Below are 20,455 nucleotides of genomic sequence, written 5' to 3'. Positions count from 1 at the left end.
CTCCTCTTTCTCCTTCTCCTCCTCCTCCTCCTCCTCCACCTGACACCCCCCGGACCGGCCCACCCCTCCTTCCCTCCCTTCGCCCCTCCCGGAGCTCTCTCGACCGAGCGGGGAAAGCGAACAGAGCCACCGAACGCTGCTCAGCCGCTGCCCCAGCGCAGCCCCGGAGCATGCGAGGGCAGCGGGGGGGGCCCGTCCTCGCTGCCCCCCTCGGTGGGACGGCGGCGGGGCCGTCGCGGGGAGGGGGGCACCGCAATCCGGCGTGAAAAGGGCTTGGAAATCCCTCCATCCCGACTCGGGGGAGGCAGACCTTGCCCCAGTTTTTGGGGGTGAGGTGCTGAGCGAGTGGTGGAGGGGGCTGCGAGGATCATGCCGGGGGGGCTGCGCCTCGGCATCGCTTTCTCCTCGCCCTCCATGGAGCCTGGACTTTTTTTACGATGACTTTCCCTGAGCTGAGCAATGGCAGCTTGAGTGGGAACAGGACGGGACAGGGCAGCCAGAGCGGTGCCAACCGATCCTGGGGGCTGCAAGGTGAGGAGTCTCCCGAAGGCAACGGCACCACGCTGACATTCGCCTTGGACGTGCAGGCGGTGGGTGTGGGGGTCTTCTTGGCTATCTTCATCCTCTCGGCCATCGTGGGCAACATCCTCGTCATCCTGTCTGTGGCTTGCAACCGGCACCTGCAGACAGTCACCAACTACTTCATCGTCAACCTGGCCATCGCCGACCTGCTGCTCAGCACCACCGTGCTGCCCTTCTCGGCCACTTTGGAGGTGTTGGGTTTTTGGGTGTTTGGCCGCATCTTCTGCAACATCTGGGCAGCGGTGGACGTGTTGTGCTGCTCCGCCTCCATCATGAGCTTGTGCATCATCTCCGTGGACAGGTATATCGGCGTCAAGTATTCCCTCAAGTATCCCACCATCATGACAGAGAGGAAGGCTGGGGTCATCCTGGTGGTGGTCTGGCTCTCCTCCATGGTCATCTCCATTGGGCCGCTGCTGGGGTGGAAGGAGCCGCCGCCGCCAGATGAGAGCATCTGTAGCATCACCGAGGAGCCAGGCTATGCCCTGTTCTCTTCCCTTTTCTCCTTCTACCTGCCCCTCATGGTCATCTTGGTGATGTACTTCAGGATCTACGTGGTGGCCAGGAGGACAACCCGGAGCTTGGAGGCGGGGGTCAAGAAGGAAAGGAATAAATCCATGGAGGTGGTGCTGCGCATCCACTGCCGCAGCGTGCTGGAGGAGCCTCTCTCCAGCACCAGGAGCAAGGGACACAACTTCAGGAGCTCCCTCTCTGTGCGGCTCCTCAAGTTCTCCCGTGAGAAAAAAGCAGCCAAGACTCTTGCCATCGTTGTGGGCGTTTTCATCCTCTGTTGGTTCCCCTTCTTCTTCGTCCTGCCTTTTGGTAAGTGACCCTGTTCCTTGTCCCAGCCAGAGCCCTGTGGCCTTACTCCTTGGTATAAACTTTCAGGACACAATTCGTGCGTGGAGATGAGGGAAAGGTGACAGATAGAACAAGAACCCAGCCGTGAATTAATCCAATTAATTAACACTTGTTCAATATTTATTAATCGGAGGCACATAATCCATCAAAATATACAGCAACTGGATAAAATAGCAACAACAAAAAAAATTGGCTTAGTTAATTTATTCTGCATTCAGTACTTTAATTAATGAAGTTCAGGCTGGGGAGGCAGCTCTGTTTCGAACAGGCTGTAATTACAGCACAAGTGTTCCCAACAGCTTTACAGTTCTGTCCCCATTTTCTCTTCACCCCAGTTTTGGGGAGGGCACCTTAACTGCCTCCATGTGCTCAGGGCTTCCACCCCAGCTGGGAACTGCTGGTGATGCTGGAGATGAGGGAAGTTTAACCCTGCACAGGGCATGTTTAGTGGGCATGGTGGGGATGGGTGAATGGTTGGTGATCTCAGAAGTCTTTTCCAACCTTAAGGATTCTATGAATCTCTGTCAGAGGCTGAAACATGAGTCCTGATGACTTCTCAGGAAGCTGAAGTTGTGTTGGGACCTGGAGCAGGTCCAGGTCTTACCTTGAATGGTGATGGCCTTGGGTGGTCTTCCTCCCACGAGAGTCATGCCCTCAGTTCCTGGCTTTGGGTGTTCAGTTGGGTTTGTCTGCCAGGTTGTGCTCTAAAGTTTTGACAAGACCCCTTCCAGCACAAACACAACACCTGGCCCACAAAATGCAGGGAACACAGAGCTTTTCACCTCATCTCATAGAGCAGCAATCATCAGCTCAAGGGAACAGATTAATCATCTGGAGTGATGTAGCTAAATCAGGGGAGAACGCAAAAGTGTTAAAAGAACTTCCGAATGTACACAATGGGCTTTGCACAGAGCTCAGCAAAGCAGGGAGGTCTGTCACCCACTGTGGGATCTTTGTGTCCACAATCCATCACACTTCTCGTGTCAGAGCAGGGAAGCACTCTCAGCTCTGCTAAGTGATCACCCAGTGTGAGTAGGGATGTTGGTGGTTTAGCTCAGGCTGTGGTAAGCTTCTCTAGCTATGAAAGCCAAAATCTGAGAATACCTGTTTCCCTTTCAATATTGGGGGATTTTTTTTAGTGTTTTCCACTGACAAAAATATTTTTTTTAAATCTTATCTGTCCTGCCTTGAAACCCTTGAAGCAGCTCCTGCAGTGATGTAAGTCACAACTGTTGCACTGAAGTAAAAGGAAAATGCTGATTTATGCCAGCTAAAAATCCAGGCTTTATTCCTTAAGTGCCTCCTCTGAACCCGTTTTCTTCCTCCAAGCTTGCAAGTTCTTTATAAACACAGTTTTGATCTCCACTTCCTGCCGTATTATGTGCATAATATAAACACAGCAAAAGTTCATTTATTTTGTGACTACAAAGTATGCTGCCTTTGATTTCACCTCCCTTTCATTAATTGCATTTTCTGATTCAAGTCAGCTAATCATTCAGTGCTATCTAGGAGGAAGACAGAAACTTTTGCAAAGTCCAATCTGTGATTTTACAGCTCAGGAGATGACATTCAGAGAAATCAGTGAAGTTCACTGCAAATCCATGAATTCAGAAGCTCTTTTTTTGGAATGGTTGTAAATGGTTAAGTGGAAAGGCCTTTGTACTTGCTTGCTGGACAAACATGAGAACGTATTTGGAGCCAACTGGAAATGTTATAAATGTATATATTTTTAATGAAAGTGAAACACTGATTGGGAACAAGTAACATTTTCATTTGAAGTTAAACATATTGTTCCAATTTAAGGAAAGGATGAAAAGAAGTTTATTAAAAAATGAGCACTCAGGTGCATTTCAGCATGAGATGCTGCATTAAAATGTAATGAATGTGCTCCCTTTTCTTCTGAAAATATGAAAACATTTTGACTTTCTTGTTCTATTGGTCATGAGTTTGCAAGAAGTAGCCATTGACTGTTGACCAACTGTTGCCTGAATGGGGGTAAGTGATGAGTAAAGCCCTCCAGCTCTGCATAGCATGGGCTGAGTAATCAGAACATCTGCAAATGGCTCTGCCAGCAGCATCTGTGTTAGGCTGTGCACGTCTTTGCATCTTTCTGCAGCACAGCTTCCACTTTAATTAAACAAAATGAATATTTATCACATCAGCGCTGAGAAGCTACTACAGATTTTAAGTAATGGGACCCATGTATGCACTGAGTGCTCTCAGTTGTTTCTCCGTGCTTGAGTAATCTGCAAACGTGCTTCTTTAAATCAGCTCTCATTTCTAAATACCTCCACAGACTACTTATCAGCTGAGTAATTTAGCTCTTGGGCTTGTGATACATGTCCCCAAACATAAGATGCCATCTCCAGGAGTTTTAACACAATTACTGGTTTGCAGGGCTAATGAGAGTTTTTAAGCTGCAGGTTGTTCAACAAGAGATGAAATCATAATTACAAGATAGTCCTAATGGGCTGTGTCTTTTGCTGGGTGTATAGTAGACCTCTACTAACCTGCCTTATCTGGTTATCCCATGTAATGGTTGTGATTTATGCCAGGATGCCTCTTTGCTTTCCAAAGACCTAGCAAGGGAACATAACTGGAGGCTTCTCAGAGATGCTGGGCAGGTATTAAAGGGTATTCTGTATGATACAGTTGATGTTCCTTTGGTTGTCTCATCAGTACCTCCTCCATCTCAGCTGTAGAGACATGATATATAACCTAGTCTAGATATTTTGAAGTTTAATGGAAGCAAAATTCTCACGTGAGGAAAAGCTCAATGCTGTATCAGCTCAACCTTTTATTAGACACAGAAGAATCTACACATCAGCTGTCTCTTTAGAAACACAACCATAGAGAACTCATTGGCTCTTCTGCTAATGGAAAACCAAGTTTAGGTGCTGAATTAGTCCTTTCAGTAGACATTTATGCAGTAGTTGAAGGAACCAGAATCCTCCATACAACACCTGTAGATACTTAGCTCCGGTCTCCATTGTGATGCAAGAGGAAATAAATAAGAAAATGCTAATACAGCTCTGCTTCCCATCCACTCTTCAGTGTCTAGGGAGCATGAAAAGATCCCAACTGGGACCCTATTTGGGACCATAGGAGATTGAAGGCAAAGCTTTTCTTTATCACCACCCCAGAAGCACGCAGGAGGAATAACCATGCCTTGGGATGAAGTATGTACCTCGGATGGTACCTCCAAAACTCTTGGTTTTTAACAAGGGTAGTCCAGTCTGGGAGGTGGGCTCCTATGTTTGTAATTCTTTGGATTAGATTTTGAGGGACGTGGTTAGTGGGCATGGCTGCGATGGGTTGATGTTTGGACTTCATGATGCCAGAGGTCTTTTCGAACCTTAATGATTGCATGAAGTCATTGCCAATGTGAGAAGGGCACAACACCCATGGCTAGTGCCACTCAAGGCCAAAGTTGACAACCTAAGGATCCATTCACCCTGTCTCCCCACAAACAGCATCTTACTCAGACAAGAAATCCCTCAGTACAAGAAAAATCCTTGTCTTACACTTGCCTGGAGAAACAGTATCCTGGCTTTTCTTTCTTTTCATCCTGAAGGCAGCTACATAAACTGGGTTAAGAAAGGTTTTTTCAAGCCAAAATGAAATTACTTTCGTAGGTACTATTTTGCAGAGGGCAGAAGACGTCCTTTCACAAAGTATTTTGCACAAGATGGGCTCACAGAGGCATAGCATTGCTCATATTTTGTAAACTAACTTGTAAAATAAATGATGGAGAGGACAGTGTGGGTAGAAGCATATTTCAGATGAGACAGGGTCTCTTCTGGTAGGAGAATCTAATTCTATTCTAGTAGAAGAGCATTTAGCACATTTTCCTAAGGAAAAGCAGGGCTTATATCATCACTCTATGCCTATGTGCATGTCAACCTTTTCCCACCCTCTGCTGAAGCCTTTCATCAATCTCAGTTGCATTTAAGAAAGCGCTGAACGTCTCCAATCTATTAAATTCCCACAAGCTTCATTAATGTGGGCATTAATGATAGGCAAATGAGTGGAAACTTAGATACCCTTCCCCACGGAGGGAAGATTGATAGATTGATGGGTGGGTGGTTGGATTTGGTGATCATAGAGAGGTCTTTTCCAACCTTAGTGATTTTTTATTTGATTCTGTGATTGCAGAGTGAAATTTGCTCCTTTTTAGACACTAAAGAATTATTCACTAAAAATGCACATTTCCACAGAAAACCAGACTTCTTTAATTTTGTTGCGCTCAGGAGGACCTGCTCTAAAGTAGAATTTGAGAGAAGGAGGATAAAAGAGAAACCATTCAGATACTTTGATCATAAGGACAATGCCTTATATCTCCTGAAATGTTCTGAGTCATGGTGGAAGTGGCAGAATTGGCATGGAAAAAGAAATGGGCAGCTGCTTTGACCTGGAGAAGGATTTTTGACTGGATAGTGGGATGAACTGGAATCAAAGCATCAAGTAAAACAGAAAGCAGAGCAACAGCAAGGGACTATTCCGTCCACCAAATGTTCCCCACTGATCCTGAGCCACAGGAACCATAATTCCTTAAAAATGCCAGCAAAGATATAAGCCCAGAGGCTCAAAATCTGTTCAGTGCCAGGCTCCAATTTGATTTATTGGACACCACCCAGGCAAAAGAGAAAATTCTTCTCATCTGCTTTCCACCGTATGATTTTTTCCATCAAATGGATTTGTACCACATTAGAATAAATTAGCTAAATCTTGGGGGATGGATGGATCTTCCAGCCTATCTACATGTCTCAGGGAAAGATTACTTGGCCCTGAACCATTCCTGACCTTTTTCTTCAATCTATTTTTAAAGCACTGCAGTATGGGCAAATCCATTAATTTCCCAGGAATATTAAGCTGCTGCTTAATCAGTTTTCAAATGTACTTTCTGCAAATTTTCTTTCCTGGTTCAGGGTATCTACAATAACTTCAGAGCTTTGTTGCAGCCTACCAGAATTTTGTTTTGTATGGCATGATGTCTAGGATGTGCGTGGAAGGCAAGGCAGGGGGACACATGGGAGAGTCTGGGTATGTACAGCCCCTGGCTATGAGTGATCCACATTGATTGCATCTACCTGAAGATAATCTAAAACAGGCAAACTGTCTATGTCTGTTGCACTGAGTGACACGGTTCAGTGCTGTGGTGGGGTTGGAGTGATGACTGGATTTGATTTTAATGGTCTTTTCCAGCCTTAATGATTCTATGACTCTATGAAATAGCTAGCAAAAAAGAATGTTTAGAGCCCAAGTGAGTGCATGGATCTCTTTCTACCCACCTTTCTATGTAGAAGGTAACAGATGGATGCTTGTAATACAGTTTTTCTGCCTTGTTACAAGAGATGCAGCAATCTGAACCTCAAACCACAACCTAGACACCCAACTTTAAACATATGCTCTTTCCTACTTGGCCAAAGCAGTGTAGTGACTCAATGAAGTGACTGAGAATAGGACCCAGATCTCCCATGGCCTATATATGGGATTACTGTGCTTCCATTCCACCCACTGCTCCACCAAATAAAACTATTTAAAGCCAAATGTCTGTTTTTATCTCTGTGCCTTGACGCATCTGGAGGCAGTTGCTATAATGGATGCACCCCAAACATTGAAAACATTGAAAAATGTGAAGCTACTGTGGTTCAGTGGGCAGAAAGTTATAAATTCTCTCAACAGGAATTTTCAAACCAATAGGAAAATATGCAATGTAACATAAAATGCATTTATATTAAGCTGAGAGTTTGAAAGGTTTATTATCCTTGCACACACAAAACTTTGTCCAAGACATTATGGGAGGCAGTTTTTAATTCCCCTGATCTATCTACATTAATTCATATCTGGATAAATATTTACTCACTAATTCTCCTGAACTGGTTAATGGATGTAGCAAAAATTGTTCTTTGTCATGATCATGCAAGGCAGCTGATTAATCTTCCTGAACCAGCTTGTTTTTAATTGGTTTTGTCACAACAAACAGCATTAACTAGGTCTTAGCAACTGTGTCATGATAGGAAGTTGTGTTGTAAAATGTTCTTACTACCTGCAGGCTTTGATTAGAGGTGCATTCACTTTAATGAATATATACATCAGTTTTGCTCGAGGTTTCTTCAGAAACTGAATGTATTTTCTCTCGGAAAGCAACGCAAATCAATTGTTCAGGATTTTTACCTGATAGGATTCCTGTGCTTTATTCCAGGTAGGGTAGATAGGGTTGATAGTACCTACTAAGATTGTTGGACCCCTCTCAAATAAAGTCCCACTTTCTAGTGTCAAATAATCTTAGGGAAAGTTTTCCATTCCTACTGTAAAGACAGTCCCTGGCTTTGGATGCCAACAGTGCTGTCTTCAATCCATTCCTCTTCAGTTTTCTACGTAGGCAGTAATGAAGAAGATGTATTTTTAGTCTGAGGTTCATCTCATCCTAATGTTCCTAACTAAACCAGAAACATGAAAACTTTTGACCCCAAAAGCACCAAGGGCTAAATAAAGACATATTTTGGAATTGCACGGTAGGTAGGATGGTAAAACGATTCTAAGGCAGCTTTGTCTCCTCAAAGATAGATATATATGTTCATAAATATATATGTGTTTGTCACTGAGATAAGTACCTTCATAAATCCATGAGGAAACAAATAATTCTGTCATCAGAGCAGGGCTGAGCAGGGTGATTTATAAAGCATGGAGCCACGTACTTACCAGTGAGGAGACACTGAATAGCTTTGTTGAACTATTACTCAACTAAGCATCCACTTCTCCTTGCAGCTGCCGTGGCAGGGGCACTGCAGATAGAGTAGAGAAGAATTCTGAAATTAAAATTAAACTCTTTAAATGCAAGAAATTGAAGTTTTGTAAATGTGCTTCCACTTTGACTTTGTCTATCTTTTGAGTCTTCAGCTTTGCAAGTCCACTGCTTTTCATTTTGAAGTTTTATTACATAAATTGTAGTACAAATTGCTTGGAAATCAGTCTACACTTAGCATAGTTGAGTTAAATGAGACAGTTTTTATCACAGGAATTAATTGTGAAGCAAGGAACATAAGAATCTAATCAAATATTTGAGAAAATATATCTTTACAGCAGTGGAAGGCCAGAACTGGTAGTTGCAAAGGCTGTAGTCCACATGTATCCAGCCCATGAGTGTTATGCTTTTTTTTTTTACCCTCTTTTTATTATGTTTTAGTAAAAAATAGCTTTTAAAAGGAGTTTTGTTATTTATACACATTAACTATATTTTGTATGTATCCCAAAGACATTTCCTCTTCACTCAATGCAGCCCAGGCAAACCAAAAGTTTGGACACCCATCTGGTGTGGTCTATGCACTGTATTTTCATCACTTGTCTTTCCATGTGCACTAATGGGATTCCTACAGGCATCTTTCTTGTTTTTAAGATAAACCCACAAATCCAAGCAATGCTGATGAGGACAGATGTTGTCTGAAAAAGCAAGGTTTATAACCTTTGTGTTCATAAACTTATGGCCATGAGGTCGGGGACAGCCATTCCCTTGTTGCTGTGGTGGAGCCCCTCATTCACAGTAGCTCATTTCTTCACACGGGATTTGAGATTTGAATCTAGGAAATGGAGATGGAGAAGTGGAAGGTGGTGAGAAGATGAGTTGGAAGAGCAGTAGGCATGGGATGCAGTGAGACCAGCGAGGTGCAGGGATGCTCGAACTGGGAGCACTTCTTGTCTCCATCAGCCATGAGATCGTAGGGTTTCAATGTAACACAAAACCAGAGGGCTTGCTGAGCCCCAAAACAGAGCTGTCTCCTTTCTCTCCCAGTGCTCAAACCCCACAGGAGTGTTTCCAAGTGCCAAATGTCATTTATGGACTTGTTTTTGTTTACGCACCTGCTATTACTTTGGTTCTGGTTGGGAGGGTTTGGGGATTTGCAAGTGAGTGAGTTCATGAGGAATTGCTTCAGAATTAAAGTTCAGCAGCTGGATGCTTCCATGGGAGAAATACTTTCTCATTTGGCAGTTAATCATCATTGGTATTAGCTGTAAATATTTCTTTTGAAGTGCCATTAGGGACAGTGAGTGATGAGCACTTCCTTCTTTGCCTTTGCAAGCTCTTTCTATCTGGAGAGTTCTGAACCCATCACACCTGGAACTGAACACACAGCCCCAAACACCCTCTTTTCTCCCACTTCCTAAAGAGCATCTTGTAGTCATAGCAGTGCAAAAATGATGTGGTGGGTATTCACTAGTAGCATTGACCATCTGCACTCCAGGCTGATGAGGAAATATGACAGAGGTAAAATTCACACCCTCCCACACATTGTAAACTGAGGACAAACTTGTCCCAGTGGTGACAGCTCTACAGTTCAAAGGACCACATAGGAACAAGGAGAACATGCACAGGTGGCCTTAGGAGGGAAGGAGACAACACAGTTCATCATCATTTGGTGCTAGAGATACTGAGGCACTGCTAACAGACATACTACAGTCATTTGGTAGCTCTCCAGCATTGCTGACACACCAGTCAGCCACTTCTGCCTGTCCTACTTTCTCTGTTATAACTCTGCATAAAAATCATCATGCTGAAACAGAAGACCGTACTTCTCCTTGCACCATAATTTATGGGCATGATTAGCCCAAGGATGGATTTACTGGAGTGGCTGGAACAGGATATGGCTGTTTAGCTGCTCCTAATGAATAGCCTTTCTCTAAGAGTTCTCCTTAGCTGTTGCATCTGGAGCAGAGCCAGAGAACCACCAGGTCTGGTGGCAGAGACTCAACTGTCAGCTCACTAAAGAGAGGGCATTTCCTCCACCCGGGAAGTTTCCAACCCGAAGCAATTCACAACTCTGTCATTACGGCCTCTGAGATGCAAATTTTAGTTTTCCCCACGTCCAGTAGCTAGGAAAAAAAAAATAAAAAAATAAAAATTGCAAGGGATCTCTGCGGTGAGAAATCCATGCCCTGGATAAGCCCAAGCTGTGTGTCCATTTGTTCACAGTGGGTTCGTTTATGACTGTCAGTGAAAGAGGATCAGCAGGAGAGAACAAGGACTGGGCTTTGCCCTGTCAGGCCATCCAAAACAAACCTGCCTTAAAAGGCTTCTCAAGCCATGTGGGCAGGAGCAGCTTGGTGTATCTGGGTTCAGAGCCTGCAGTCAGAGCTGCCCCTCTTCTGCTCAGCAGTTTGTATTCATTGTAGTTAATAGGGTTTGTGTTTTTCTCTATGAGATGAAGGGTAGAGTAGATCACATCGTTGTCCTGTGTGCATCCAGGAGTTGGATTTGATGATTTTTGTAGGTGCTTTTCAACTTGGAGTATTCTGTGATTCCAGATTCTATGATCTTCTGGATAAAAGAGGTCCAAAAAATATTCTGGCTGCAATTCCTTGCAAAACTGTAGCAACATAGGGTCTCAAAAGCTGAGAAGGCACTGACAAAGAGACGTGGCAAATCCTCCAAATGACATCCATAATGGGGAAAAAATATGTGAGGAGGCTCTGCAGGAGTTCTCCATGTAAGGATTGATTATGCAAAGACTGCTTGAGCCATGGGCAGCCCCTGCTATGAAAGAAGGCAGCTCCAGCCTTTGATAGGGATGCTGCCCTGAAATTGATTCCAACGTGGATTCTACAAACTTTGTGAAATCATTTATATGGAGGAAAGCTCGTGGAGAAATTTTAGAAGGAAATTAAAGTCTGAAGGAAAAAAAAAAAAAAAGAAAAAAAAAAAAAGAAAAGGATGATAAAGCAGCATAGAAGCAGTGAGGTGCAGGACATTTTCACAGTATGGACTTTCCCCATGGCAATGAACCAAGAGGGGCAATTCAAGAGCAGTGTGAACACGACAGGGATGGGCACTCTCCATGCAGCAGAAAGATCATCCATAGTCACGGCACGGCCATCCCTCTGTGCTAGGATGGGCCAAGGTTAGGGAACCTGAAGTCCAGGGTCTCAGAACCAGTTTCAAGCCCCTTAGTTAACTGGTAGAGCTATCAGTGGTGGTTTTTTTTTGCTCCCATCTGAGGTGGAGGATCTGATGTGCATTCCTATCCCACACATAATTTCAGACATGCAATTTGGGAGGGCGTGGGTCACACAGACATGACACAACACAAGGATGGAAACACCATCAGCTGTTCACCAACCTCTTTTAAATGCAGACAGAGAATGGCCTGGATTCAGAAAAGGTGCCAGCTCTTGAACCTCTGCCACTAAAGCCTATTTATCCAGGAGACACTTGTCAAACAGCACCAGAAATGTTTTATAGCCATGGGCTATTTCTGTTCCCAGAATGCTTTCTACAGGAATTATCAGGAAAGCTGTGAGGATGTGTTATGAAGGCAAGCAGGCAGTCTGCCATGTGCCCGTCTGCCTCCCTCCATATTGCAGGGAGGGACTTGGAGAATCAAAACTGAGCCCCTGCACATCACAAAACTCTCACAGTGTAGTCCTCACAAAGAGCTGAGCATGCATAGGCATGAAGGCTGGATCAACACAGGAAAACTGTTATTTTGGCAGCATTCAGACAAAGAGGTAGAAAATAGCTGTGCAGATGTTGGTAGATAGCTTTGGCTATCCTAGGAAGGAAATCAGGGGGAAGAGCCCCATTCACCTTGCATCTGATCATTTCCCAGCCTAACCCGCTCTTTCCTTGAGTCTCCTTCCCTGAATACCTGCTTACCGCTGCTTCTGCTCTCATCTATTTGATAATCAAGGCATGTAATTATTGCTAGTTTGCTAGTTTTCAGAGGTATGTGGGACCAGACTCACAGGTGAAGACTTCTCCATATAGTTGTCTATGGGTGGGTGGCTGCATGTGGTCTGAATGTCTCATTGCAGCGAGCAGATTGGAACTATATGATCTTTGAGGTCTCTTCCAACCCAAGCCACTATATGATTCTGTGATTCTATGATCTCTCATTATTGTCCATGGGAGTCTAGAGAGAAAGAGTGCTAACCAGATGCGGAGTGCAATTTTGTTCCTTAAGATGGATGTCCAATGTTGTCCAAGATGGTAGATGAGGCAAATATACAGAGAAGTTGGGTGAAAGACAAGATCTAAAAAAAGCCCTACTAATTCTGAAGCTTACAAGAACAAAAACAAATGGGTCACTGCTGCTTTCCTCTAAGATGGTGTAGCCATGAAGAGTAAAGTTGCCTTCCTTTGCATTGCTGTCAAGCACTAAATTCCACACCTAATGCCTCAGTGCTGAAAAGTAGAAAAATGTATAGAAGTATTTGAAAGAAGGGCTGAGACAGGGAGAAGAGCATCCAAGTTATGTTGTGAGTGTGATCTGTCTGTTTCTCCTACAGGCTCCATCACTTGTGCATCAGTCTGGGCAAGTAGGACCCAGTTGGCCAACTAAGATGGGGAATGTGGAGACACTTGTCAGTGGTGGGATTAGTTTCTCCATTGAGGAGGTATGCTCATAGTAAGGCTGTGTTATTTTCCATTGAAGAGGTATGCTCATAGTAAGGCTGTGTCATTCTCTAATGTGCACAAAGCTTGTCCCATCCCAGCTTTTAGTCTTTGCCTACTTTTTTGTACTGAGACATGAGAACCAGCTCACAAAACAGCACTCGGGATGTGCAGGCTCCTCCTGGGTTTCATTAGCATCCCTTGATGGCCTCAGCAGGCAGCGTGGCCACTGCTTTCCTACAGGATGGATCCCCCTAAAGGTCAGGGGAACTGGAACGTGGGCGTTTCATTTTCCTGCTACAATGTCAGAGCAAGGGAAAGCATTTGCACTGAAAACAGAACTTTCCCTGTATCTGAGGCTCTTTGAGTTAAAGGAAGTGAGAGTAGTGAGCTGAGTGGAGATTGTTTATATTGAGTGTGACCTTCAGCATGTCTCGATTTATTCCACACATCCAGCTGGAAAAAGTCTGTTCCTTCACTCTCTGCACTTCTGCTGCATACCCATCAGCATACACATAAAGAAACCACAGGTGATTAAATTAGCAGCCTAATGGACAGAACAAAAATCTTTTGCTCCTAAAAGAGACATTTACCACCCCAAGCAGAACAGGCTGACTCACAGCAGAATTCAGACATGTCTTTGAAGGACACGTAGTAGTCAGATTAGGTCCACAATCCCACCAAGTGCATTGGCAGTTCCTCAAGTTCCTTCTTCCTTTGTAGCTTATCATCCTTTCACTTCTTCTCCTCCTGTCCATACCCTGTTCTGGTGTCCACAAACTGCAGGTAGCTGTTTCCATCTTGAGAAAAGAGTGATTGTTCCTTCAGATCGCTGTATTGCACAATCCCATTCAAAATCAAATATGGAACTTCATGTGTGCCCCAGTCCATAGCCTTTGTTGCCAATGCTTTGGGGACACCATTCCGGATCTTACAGCTCCTAAGTGCAAGAAAATTTACAGTTTTCACAGGAATATATACATGCCTCTTTTGTAATCATTTAGATTTTTTCCACCATGTCACCTTTTCCTTAAGTGGTTCTGTTCTCTCTTTGGATTTCACCCTTCAGGCAGATAGAGGGTCAGATGCCTTCTTCCCTTACAGCCTCTGTTTTGCTGTATTGAACAAGCCAAAACTCATCTCTTTTAATAGGCTTCCTTTTGCTTTTATCATTCATATTCTTATACTGGTCCAATTGGATTTCCTGTTCTTTAGAAGATCACAGGTGATCTGGATGCATTAGGAGACCAACTCTGCTCTCACAATCAGCTTCACATTCAGTCCTTTGAAAGACCATAGGTCAAAGGTGTTTCTGGGCAAGCAGTGCTTTGTGGCAATGTAGCAATGACATTTGGTTTCAAACTAAGAGGGGGGATTTAGGATGGACATAAGGAATAAGTTCTTTACAGTAAGGGTGGTGAGGCATTGGAGCAGGTTACCCAGAGAGATGGATGACCCATCCCTGAAGACACTCAGGCTCAGGCTGGATGGGTCTCTGAGAGCCTGATGGAGTTGTAGGTGTCCCTGTTGCAGGGAGTTGGACCAGATGGCCTTTAAATGTCCCTTCTAACTCAAACCATTCTATGATTCTGTGAGATCACACCTCCCACCTGGAGGAGAGATGCAGAAGACAACAACCTTCAGTCTATTGGTGGCTATCCTCTGCAAATGCCACCATGCAGTCATGGTGATCTTTTAAGTCAACACTGAGATTTAATCATGGCACAGAGATCTCTAAGGAAGCGTGCCTGAACAAACAAATAGATGTCACCTTCTGCCTCCAAGTGCGTGCTCACGGTTGCACCAGATGGTTCATTTCATGAGCTGATCCTGTTCGCTGCCATTTCATTTCATAAGGGGCTCTCCAAAGGACTCACTTGCCAAAATCATCTGAAAATAGCTCCCCGGGCCACTGCTGGAGGCACACCTCAAAGCTGTGAGACATTTTCAGGCAGCACTGAGATGTGGATTAAGAATGCTGCTTCACTGTCAGATGTGAGTCATTGTGGTCACCATAGTGACCGGATCAAGCACCTCAGAAAAATGATCTGGGAGTCAATTTTTCTTTCCCCATATCCACTCCTTGTCACTTCCAGCCCAGAAGTGATCAATGCTTTGAGGATGCAGCAGCTTGCCAGGCTTCAAGGGGGTTTCACAGAGCCATTGAGTGATTAAGTTTGGGAAACACCACTAAGAACATCAAATCCAACCTTCAACACATCACCACCATTGCCCACTAACCTGTGACCTGTGTCCCCCAGTGTGGCATCTACGTTTTTCCTGAAAGGACAATGACTCTACCATTTCTTTGGGCAATCCATTCCAGTTATTTTGTACCAAACCATTTGCATTTGAGCTGCGGCAGTCCAGGAGAAATCTCTTCTAAAGAGACAGAAAAATTGAATCAGCCAAACACAGTATCAGGACCTGATTTCTCTCCTTTTTTTCCCATCAAATACTCCATCAGTAAAGTTTCAAAGTAGTCTGGCTCTGGGAGCTGGTCTGGACCATACTAAAGCTAACTCTGCAATACTAGTGCTCATGTACTTTCAGCAGCACACGGAACCCAATCAAAAGGGACAGCCTTTGCTCCAGTCAGAAAAGGAAGCAAAGAATCTCAGGATCAAAAGCCCTCCTCAGATTTAGGAACCTCTTGCTACCCCTGTTAATTCTGTATTTATACCTGGTGTGCCATCCTCTCATTTCTACATTCCTCCAATAGTGCTGTTTCCATCCAACTTTGAATGACTCCTTTGTCTGACTGATGTTGGGTGGCCACTCAGGAAAGTTTTCCTTTGATTTCATTCTCTCCTTGGTTGTCTTAATTTTTTGTTGTTCGCTCTCATTCCCTACATGAAAAAGAAATACTTTTGCAGGTTTGGATAGGTAAACTGGAGTTTGAGTCCTGCAGACTGGGGCAGAGAACACCAAGGTTGACACCAGAGCTAAGCAGTAGCACTGCCTCCATCACCCCAGGCACTGGTAAGGAGCAAAAAGCATCCCACCAGGAAGATGTTTACATTAAATTTGGGAATGCTTGCAAAACCACACAGAACAGCCTACAAATGAGAAGCAAACTGAGCTGTTTGTTGCTATTAACAAAGAAAACAGACAAACAAACAAAATAGCGAATGCAAGAATGTGATCATTTGGGAACATTTCATTTGTTATTCCTACTAACAAAAGCCTATTTTGCTGCTGCAGCATCCCTGAGCATCCAAGAGCTGGAACTTCCATAGCCAAATGGTAGCGTCTCACTCCAGAGACTTTATTGCCTTGATTTTGAGAGCTTAACTGTGCAAATGTTCACCATTAGGACATCACAACTGACCCACAGCAGATGCACAGAAGAGTGCCACATACACACACACAAAAGTGCTTGTTTTCAGCAAAAAGTTTGATAATGATGCGACTAAATTACCCAAGGGAGATCCTGAAGGTTGGTGATGCAGGTTTGGGGATCCAGTGAAAGAAGATAGGAAGGTCACCAAAAGAAAATTAAACTCTGTATTTCAAATTGGCCCACAGTGTTGCATTTCATTTGTTGTTCTGATTAGGCTTCATTTTGTTTCTAAAAACAAATATAAATTCCAATACAACATGCTTTGGCATTCCTGTCCCTGGACCTCAGAAGAAAAGTTTTGTTTAGGAATGTTTCAGGAATGAAACTCTGTGTTTGACATTAAAAATTATTTCTATCTCAACTGCTCTGGCCAATACATTTTACGAGTATGCTCCACATGAATATTTGCATTTGTCTCCCCTAATCTGCATGCTTCTCAATGAATGAAACAGCCAACCCATATATTTTTTCCCCTGCTCTCATCAGATGTATTTTTTTTTTTCTGGCAGGCTGCATGAGAGTTGTGTCAGGAGAGATACCGTGGTACTGCTTGGAAAGCACTTGGGAATCTCTGTGTGTAAAGGGATTAAGACTGTTGGAGAATGAAGTAGATGTGTGGCATTGCTATGAACATCCATGACATTTCCTAATCATGCCCCATTTTCAGTTTCGCTCTGGAGAACAAGTGGCAGGCTGAAATGAACCTTTGTTGATTTGTATATTTCAGAATTACTTTAAGTGGTCTCTTTCAAAGGACTCTTAATGGCAGAGAGTGAGAAAGGATGTCCATAAAAGAATAATCACCCTTGAGCTCTCCCACATCTCAGGCAGGAGGGGTCAGTCTGACATTCTTGGCTTGCAAGTTGAACATGCCCTTGGCTGCAGAAGCAGCATTAGGGGCCAAAGAAAGCAGAATTCTCCGAGCTCTGTGACAGGGACAGCTTGGTATGGTGCTGTCTTGGCTGTAGGGAATTGTGAGCACATCATCTTCAGAATGGATACTCTGGGGAGAGGAGGGGGAGAAGTGGAACCAGACCACTGTGGAATGTGCCACAGGCAAGCTACAGGGGGGAAGCAGTTGTTTCCCATTGAGAAATAGCTGAAGACCCCAATGGAGGAATAGTTCAGGGCTCTGCAGGAAAAAACATGTCCCCTTCCGTGGCTTGGGACCTTGCCCAGTGACACACCACAAGAAACTTGTTCAGACCTCAAGTTCCATCTACAAAGCACTCTATGTATAGAAATGACCTAGTTCCACTGCTGCCGTGGACAGAAAAACTTAAGGAGGGCTGGAGGTACACTCAAAAGAAATCCCACACAAACAGGGAGCAGATTGTCAGCCTCCAGACTCATCTGTCCTCACTTGCACCATGACCTGGTTGTTGGTGAATGGCACCGAGTCATGTTCAGCCATGTAGTCAAATTCTGTGTTATCTAAAAGTCTTTCTCTGAGGCTCTGAATTTCATGGCACCCTTGCACCTCCTAATGTAGGCCACATCTGGAACATCTCTGCCATGAGAGATGAGAAACAAGGGCAGGTTCTTGATCCAGAGGTTCTCAATCCCCTCTGGGAGCCCTGACTTGATCTGCAGAGTCCATCCACAGATTGCACCATTTCCTCACTCTGAGTGAGCATCCAGGGATTTCTCTGTGCCAAGGCATCAAAGAGAATTGATGACCAGCTAATTGATGCCAGGCCTCCTTGTTCCTCAGGGAGGTCTCTGAGGGAGCCAAGCCAGGAGAGGTCAAAAGGAATGGACAGAAGACAGAGATGATATGGATGTACCAGGCAGTGAGGGGGGCAGAGAGCACCTTTACCCTGGGAGAGAAATATCCCAGTTGGTCCAATGGTCATCCCCTCCTTTGAGGATGAATTCTGTACTGATTTGTCACCTGGCGCCCAAGGGAATATCTCAGGTCAGCCAAGTTCTTTCTCTTCTGGTTCAAATAGCCCAATGCCAGGGCCAGAGAGAATGACCCCCCATGACCAGGAGTTCTCTGAAGAATTTGGCTTAGAGGGAAGTCATACTCCCTTCCCCATCCCCTCTACAGGGTCACTGTAGGATGTTCTGCAATTCAGCAGCACTGGTGCTTTAATTTTTCAGGGAAGCAGAAGCTACCTTAACAGAAGGCTCAGGATAGGAATCAAGCCCTGAGATAATCTGAAAAATGATGTCTATTTGTTAAGGCATGTTCTGATCTTCTCCAACTACTGGAAGGACTCTTTTCAAACGAAAAGCAAAATTACCTTGGCAAAAGTATTTTGCCCTCCCTTCTCATCAGCAATCAAAAAAGAGTCCTTAGTTTGCTATTACTTACGTCATTTCTCTTCTCCCAGATCAACAGCTTAATTCTTTATCCAGCCCAGCATGGCTGGGGGTGGAAGTACTGCCTTTTACAGCAGTCAGAGCTGCAGGGCTCAGAGGTCTGATGACATCCATGCTGCTGCAAAGAACAAGCACGTTGGGCAGACCTGTATGTATTTCCATTTGCTAAATTGAAAATGGCTATTCTGGGTACAAAATTGGCAGCTTAACTGTCTGCGGGTGATTGATTGGCATCTTTTTGTATTATATTACTATGTATGGTACATAAGTGAGGAAAGAGGAGTTAGGAATAAGAAAAGAAAACCAGTAGGCAGAAGTTAAAACTGGAGAAAAGATACACTTGTGCAACCTCTACACTCCTCCTTCCTTTATGCAGCCATGGCAGAAGTCTGCACTCTCCAATGCCAATACAGAGTCAGCAGCATAAGCAAACCATTCCTCTTTGACTTTCTCATAATATTTGGGGTGTGGATTCAGCCTCCTGCACACTTGTGAAGCACATATCATTCTCCTGTGTGCAATGGTCTGAATTGTAGAAGATTAGAATCATAGAATCAGTCATAAAATGGCCTGGGTTAGAAAGGACCATACAGACCATCCAGTTGCAATTCCCATTCTGTAGACAGGGTTGCCCCCACCAGGTCAGTTTGCCCAACTCCCCATCCAGCCTGGCCTTGAACACCTCCAAGGATGGGACATCCACAGCTTCTCTTCCTCATCACTCTCTGAGTAGAGAATTTCTTACTAACATCCAATCTAAATTTCCCTTCTTCTAGCTTAAAGCCATTCCCCCTTTTCCTTTCATTACCAGACCATGTAAAAAGTCAATCCCCCTCCTGCTCATAAGCTCCCTTCAGGAGAAGCATTTAAGCAGATACAGAACACAGGAGATTCCCAAGTAGTGCATTTCTGGCCAACAAAGGAGGATTTCATTGGGAAATGCCAGTTGGAAAACCAAGTGGAAATGTTCCAGGTTTAACAACCTCTACTTCAATTGCGACTCATAGCTCCAGGGCAGTGCTTTCATGCCAGTTTCCCATGGCTTTCTTACCATGCAACCAGCAGGCTGAAAACCTTGGCAGTTCTGTGCTAACCCGGTGAACGCTCCTGGATTCAACACAAGTAACCTGGAAGCCTTGAGTACACTGGCTCCAGAAGGGGCTTTCTAGAGCTTTGAGTTTTCCTGGTACAATCGTGTTAATATTGGAGATTTTAGGGCACTCTAGATTGAAAAATTCTGAAGACTACATGACTTCCATTCTCTAATCTCCTCTTAAGATCAAACCATGGAAAGCCTGGGGAATATATCTGGGCAAGAACTTTCCATCTTCTGAACCCTGCGATTGGTTTGAAAAGAGAGAGCCTGCCCAGTGGTGCACATCAGGTTGTGACTGGCTGTTGGCATGGCTGTTTCTGTAGATTAACAAGCATTTCCTCCTCAGCTGGTAGTTCTCAGGGTTGCAGAGGTCCATCATTTTTAAACAACAGTGTGCATTGGAGGTTCTTGGAATTTGTTTATTTGTTTTTAATTTATAGTTCATTGGAAATTTTCATTAATTTTTTATTGCATTCTGTTTCGGGAAGAAAGCAAATATCAAACTGAAATTTCCCACAAGCTAGACATCTGGATTTCCAGAGAACATTGCTCCCAAGCATGCACTGACACACTCTGCAAAAGGTTCTTAAAATTCCACCTTTTCACATTAAAATCATGGGGATCTGTGACACAAAGTATAGATGACCAGGGCTGGAAATTATCTTAAGAGATGACCTAGTTCCTCCCTTTCCTTCAGGTCAGAGAAGCTGGATTTGGCCTAGAACAGGTTGCCCAGTGAGGCTGTGAATGCCCCCTCGCTGGAAGCATTCAGGGCCAAGCTGGATGGGGCTGTAAACAACCTGGTTCAGTGGGAGGTGTCCTTGCCTATAGCAGAGGGGTTGGAATTAGATGATCT

The 20,455-nt window shown here is 44.3% G+C and overlaps 1 protein-coding gene across 1 annotated transcript in view; it reads left to right on the top strand.

Annotated features, from left to right (window-relative positions):
* Window positions 1–319: 319 nt before the first annotated feature.
* The window catches only part of ADRA1D (adrenoceptor alpha 1D), a 39,719-nt gene continuing 19,583 nt past the window's right edge, over window positions 320–20,455 (top strand). Inside the window, exon 1 of the mRNA XM_042812061.1 lies at window positions 320–1,404. Within this exon, the coding sequence (XP_042667995.1) occupies window positions 438–1,404 (967 nt within the window). The 5' untranslated portion in view covers window positions 320–437. The remainder of the gene's footprint in view (window positions 1,405–20,455) is intronic.

The sequence above is a fragment of the Centrocercus urophasianus genome, unplaced genomic scaffold (assembly GCF_019232065.1).
Source record: "Centrocercus urophasianus isolate 14NV4802_14NV808 unplaced genomic scaffold, USGS_Curo_1.0 seq_13, whole genome shotgun sequence".
NCBI classification, from domain to species: Eukaryota; Metazoa; Chordata; class Aves; order Galliformes; family Phasianidae; genus Centrocercus; species Centrocercus urophasianus.
The sequence above is the reverse complement of the archived record's forward strand: the minus strand, read 5'-3'. Positions and strand labels throughout refer to the sequence as shown.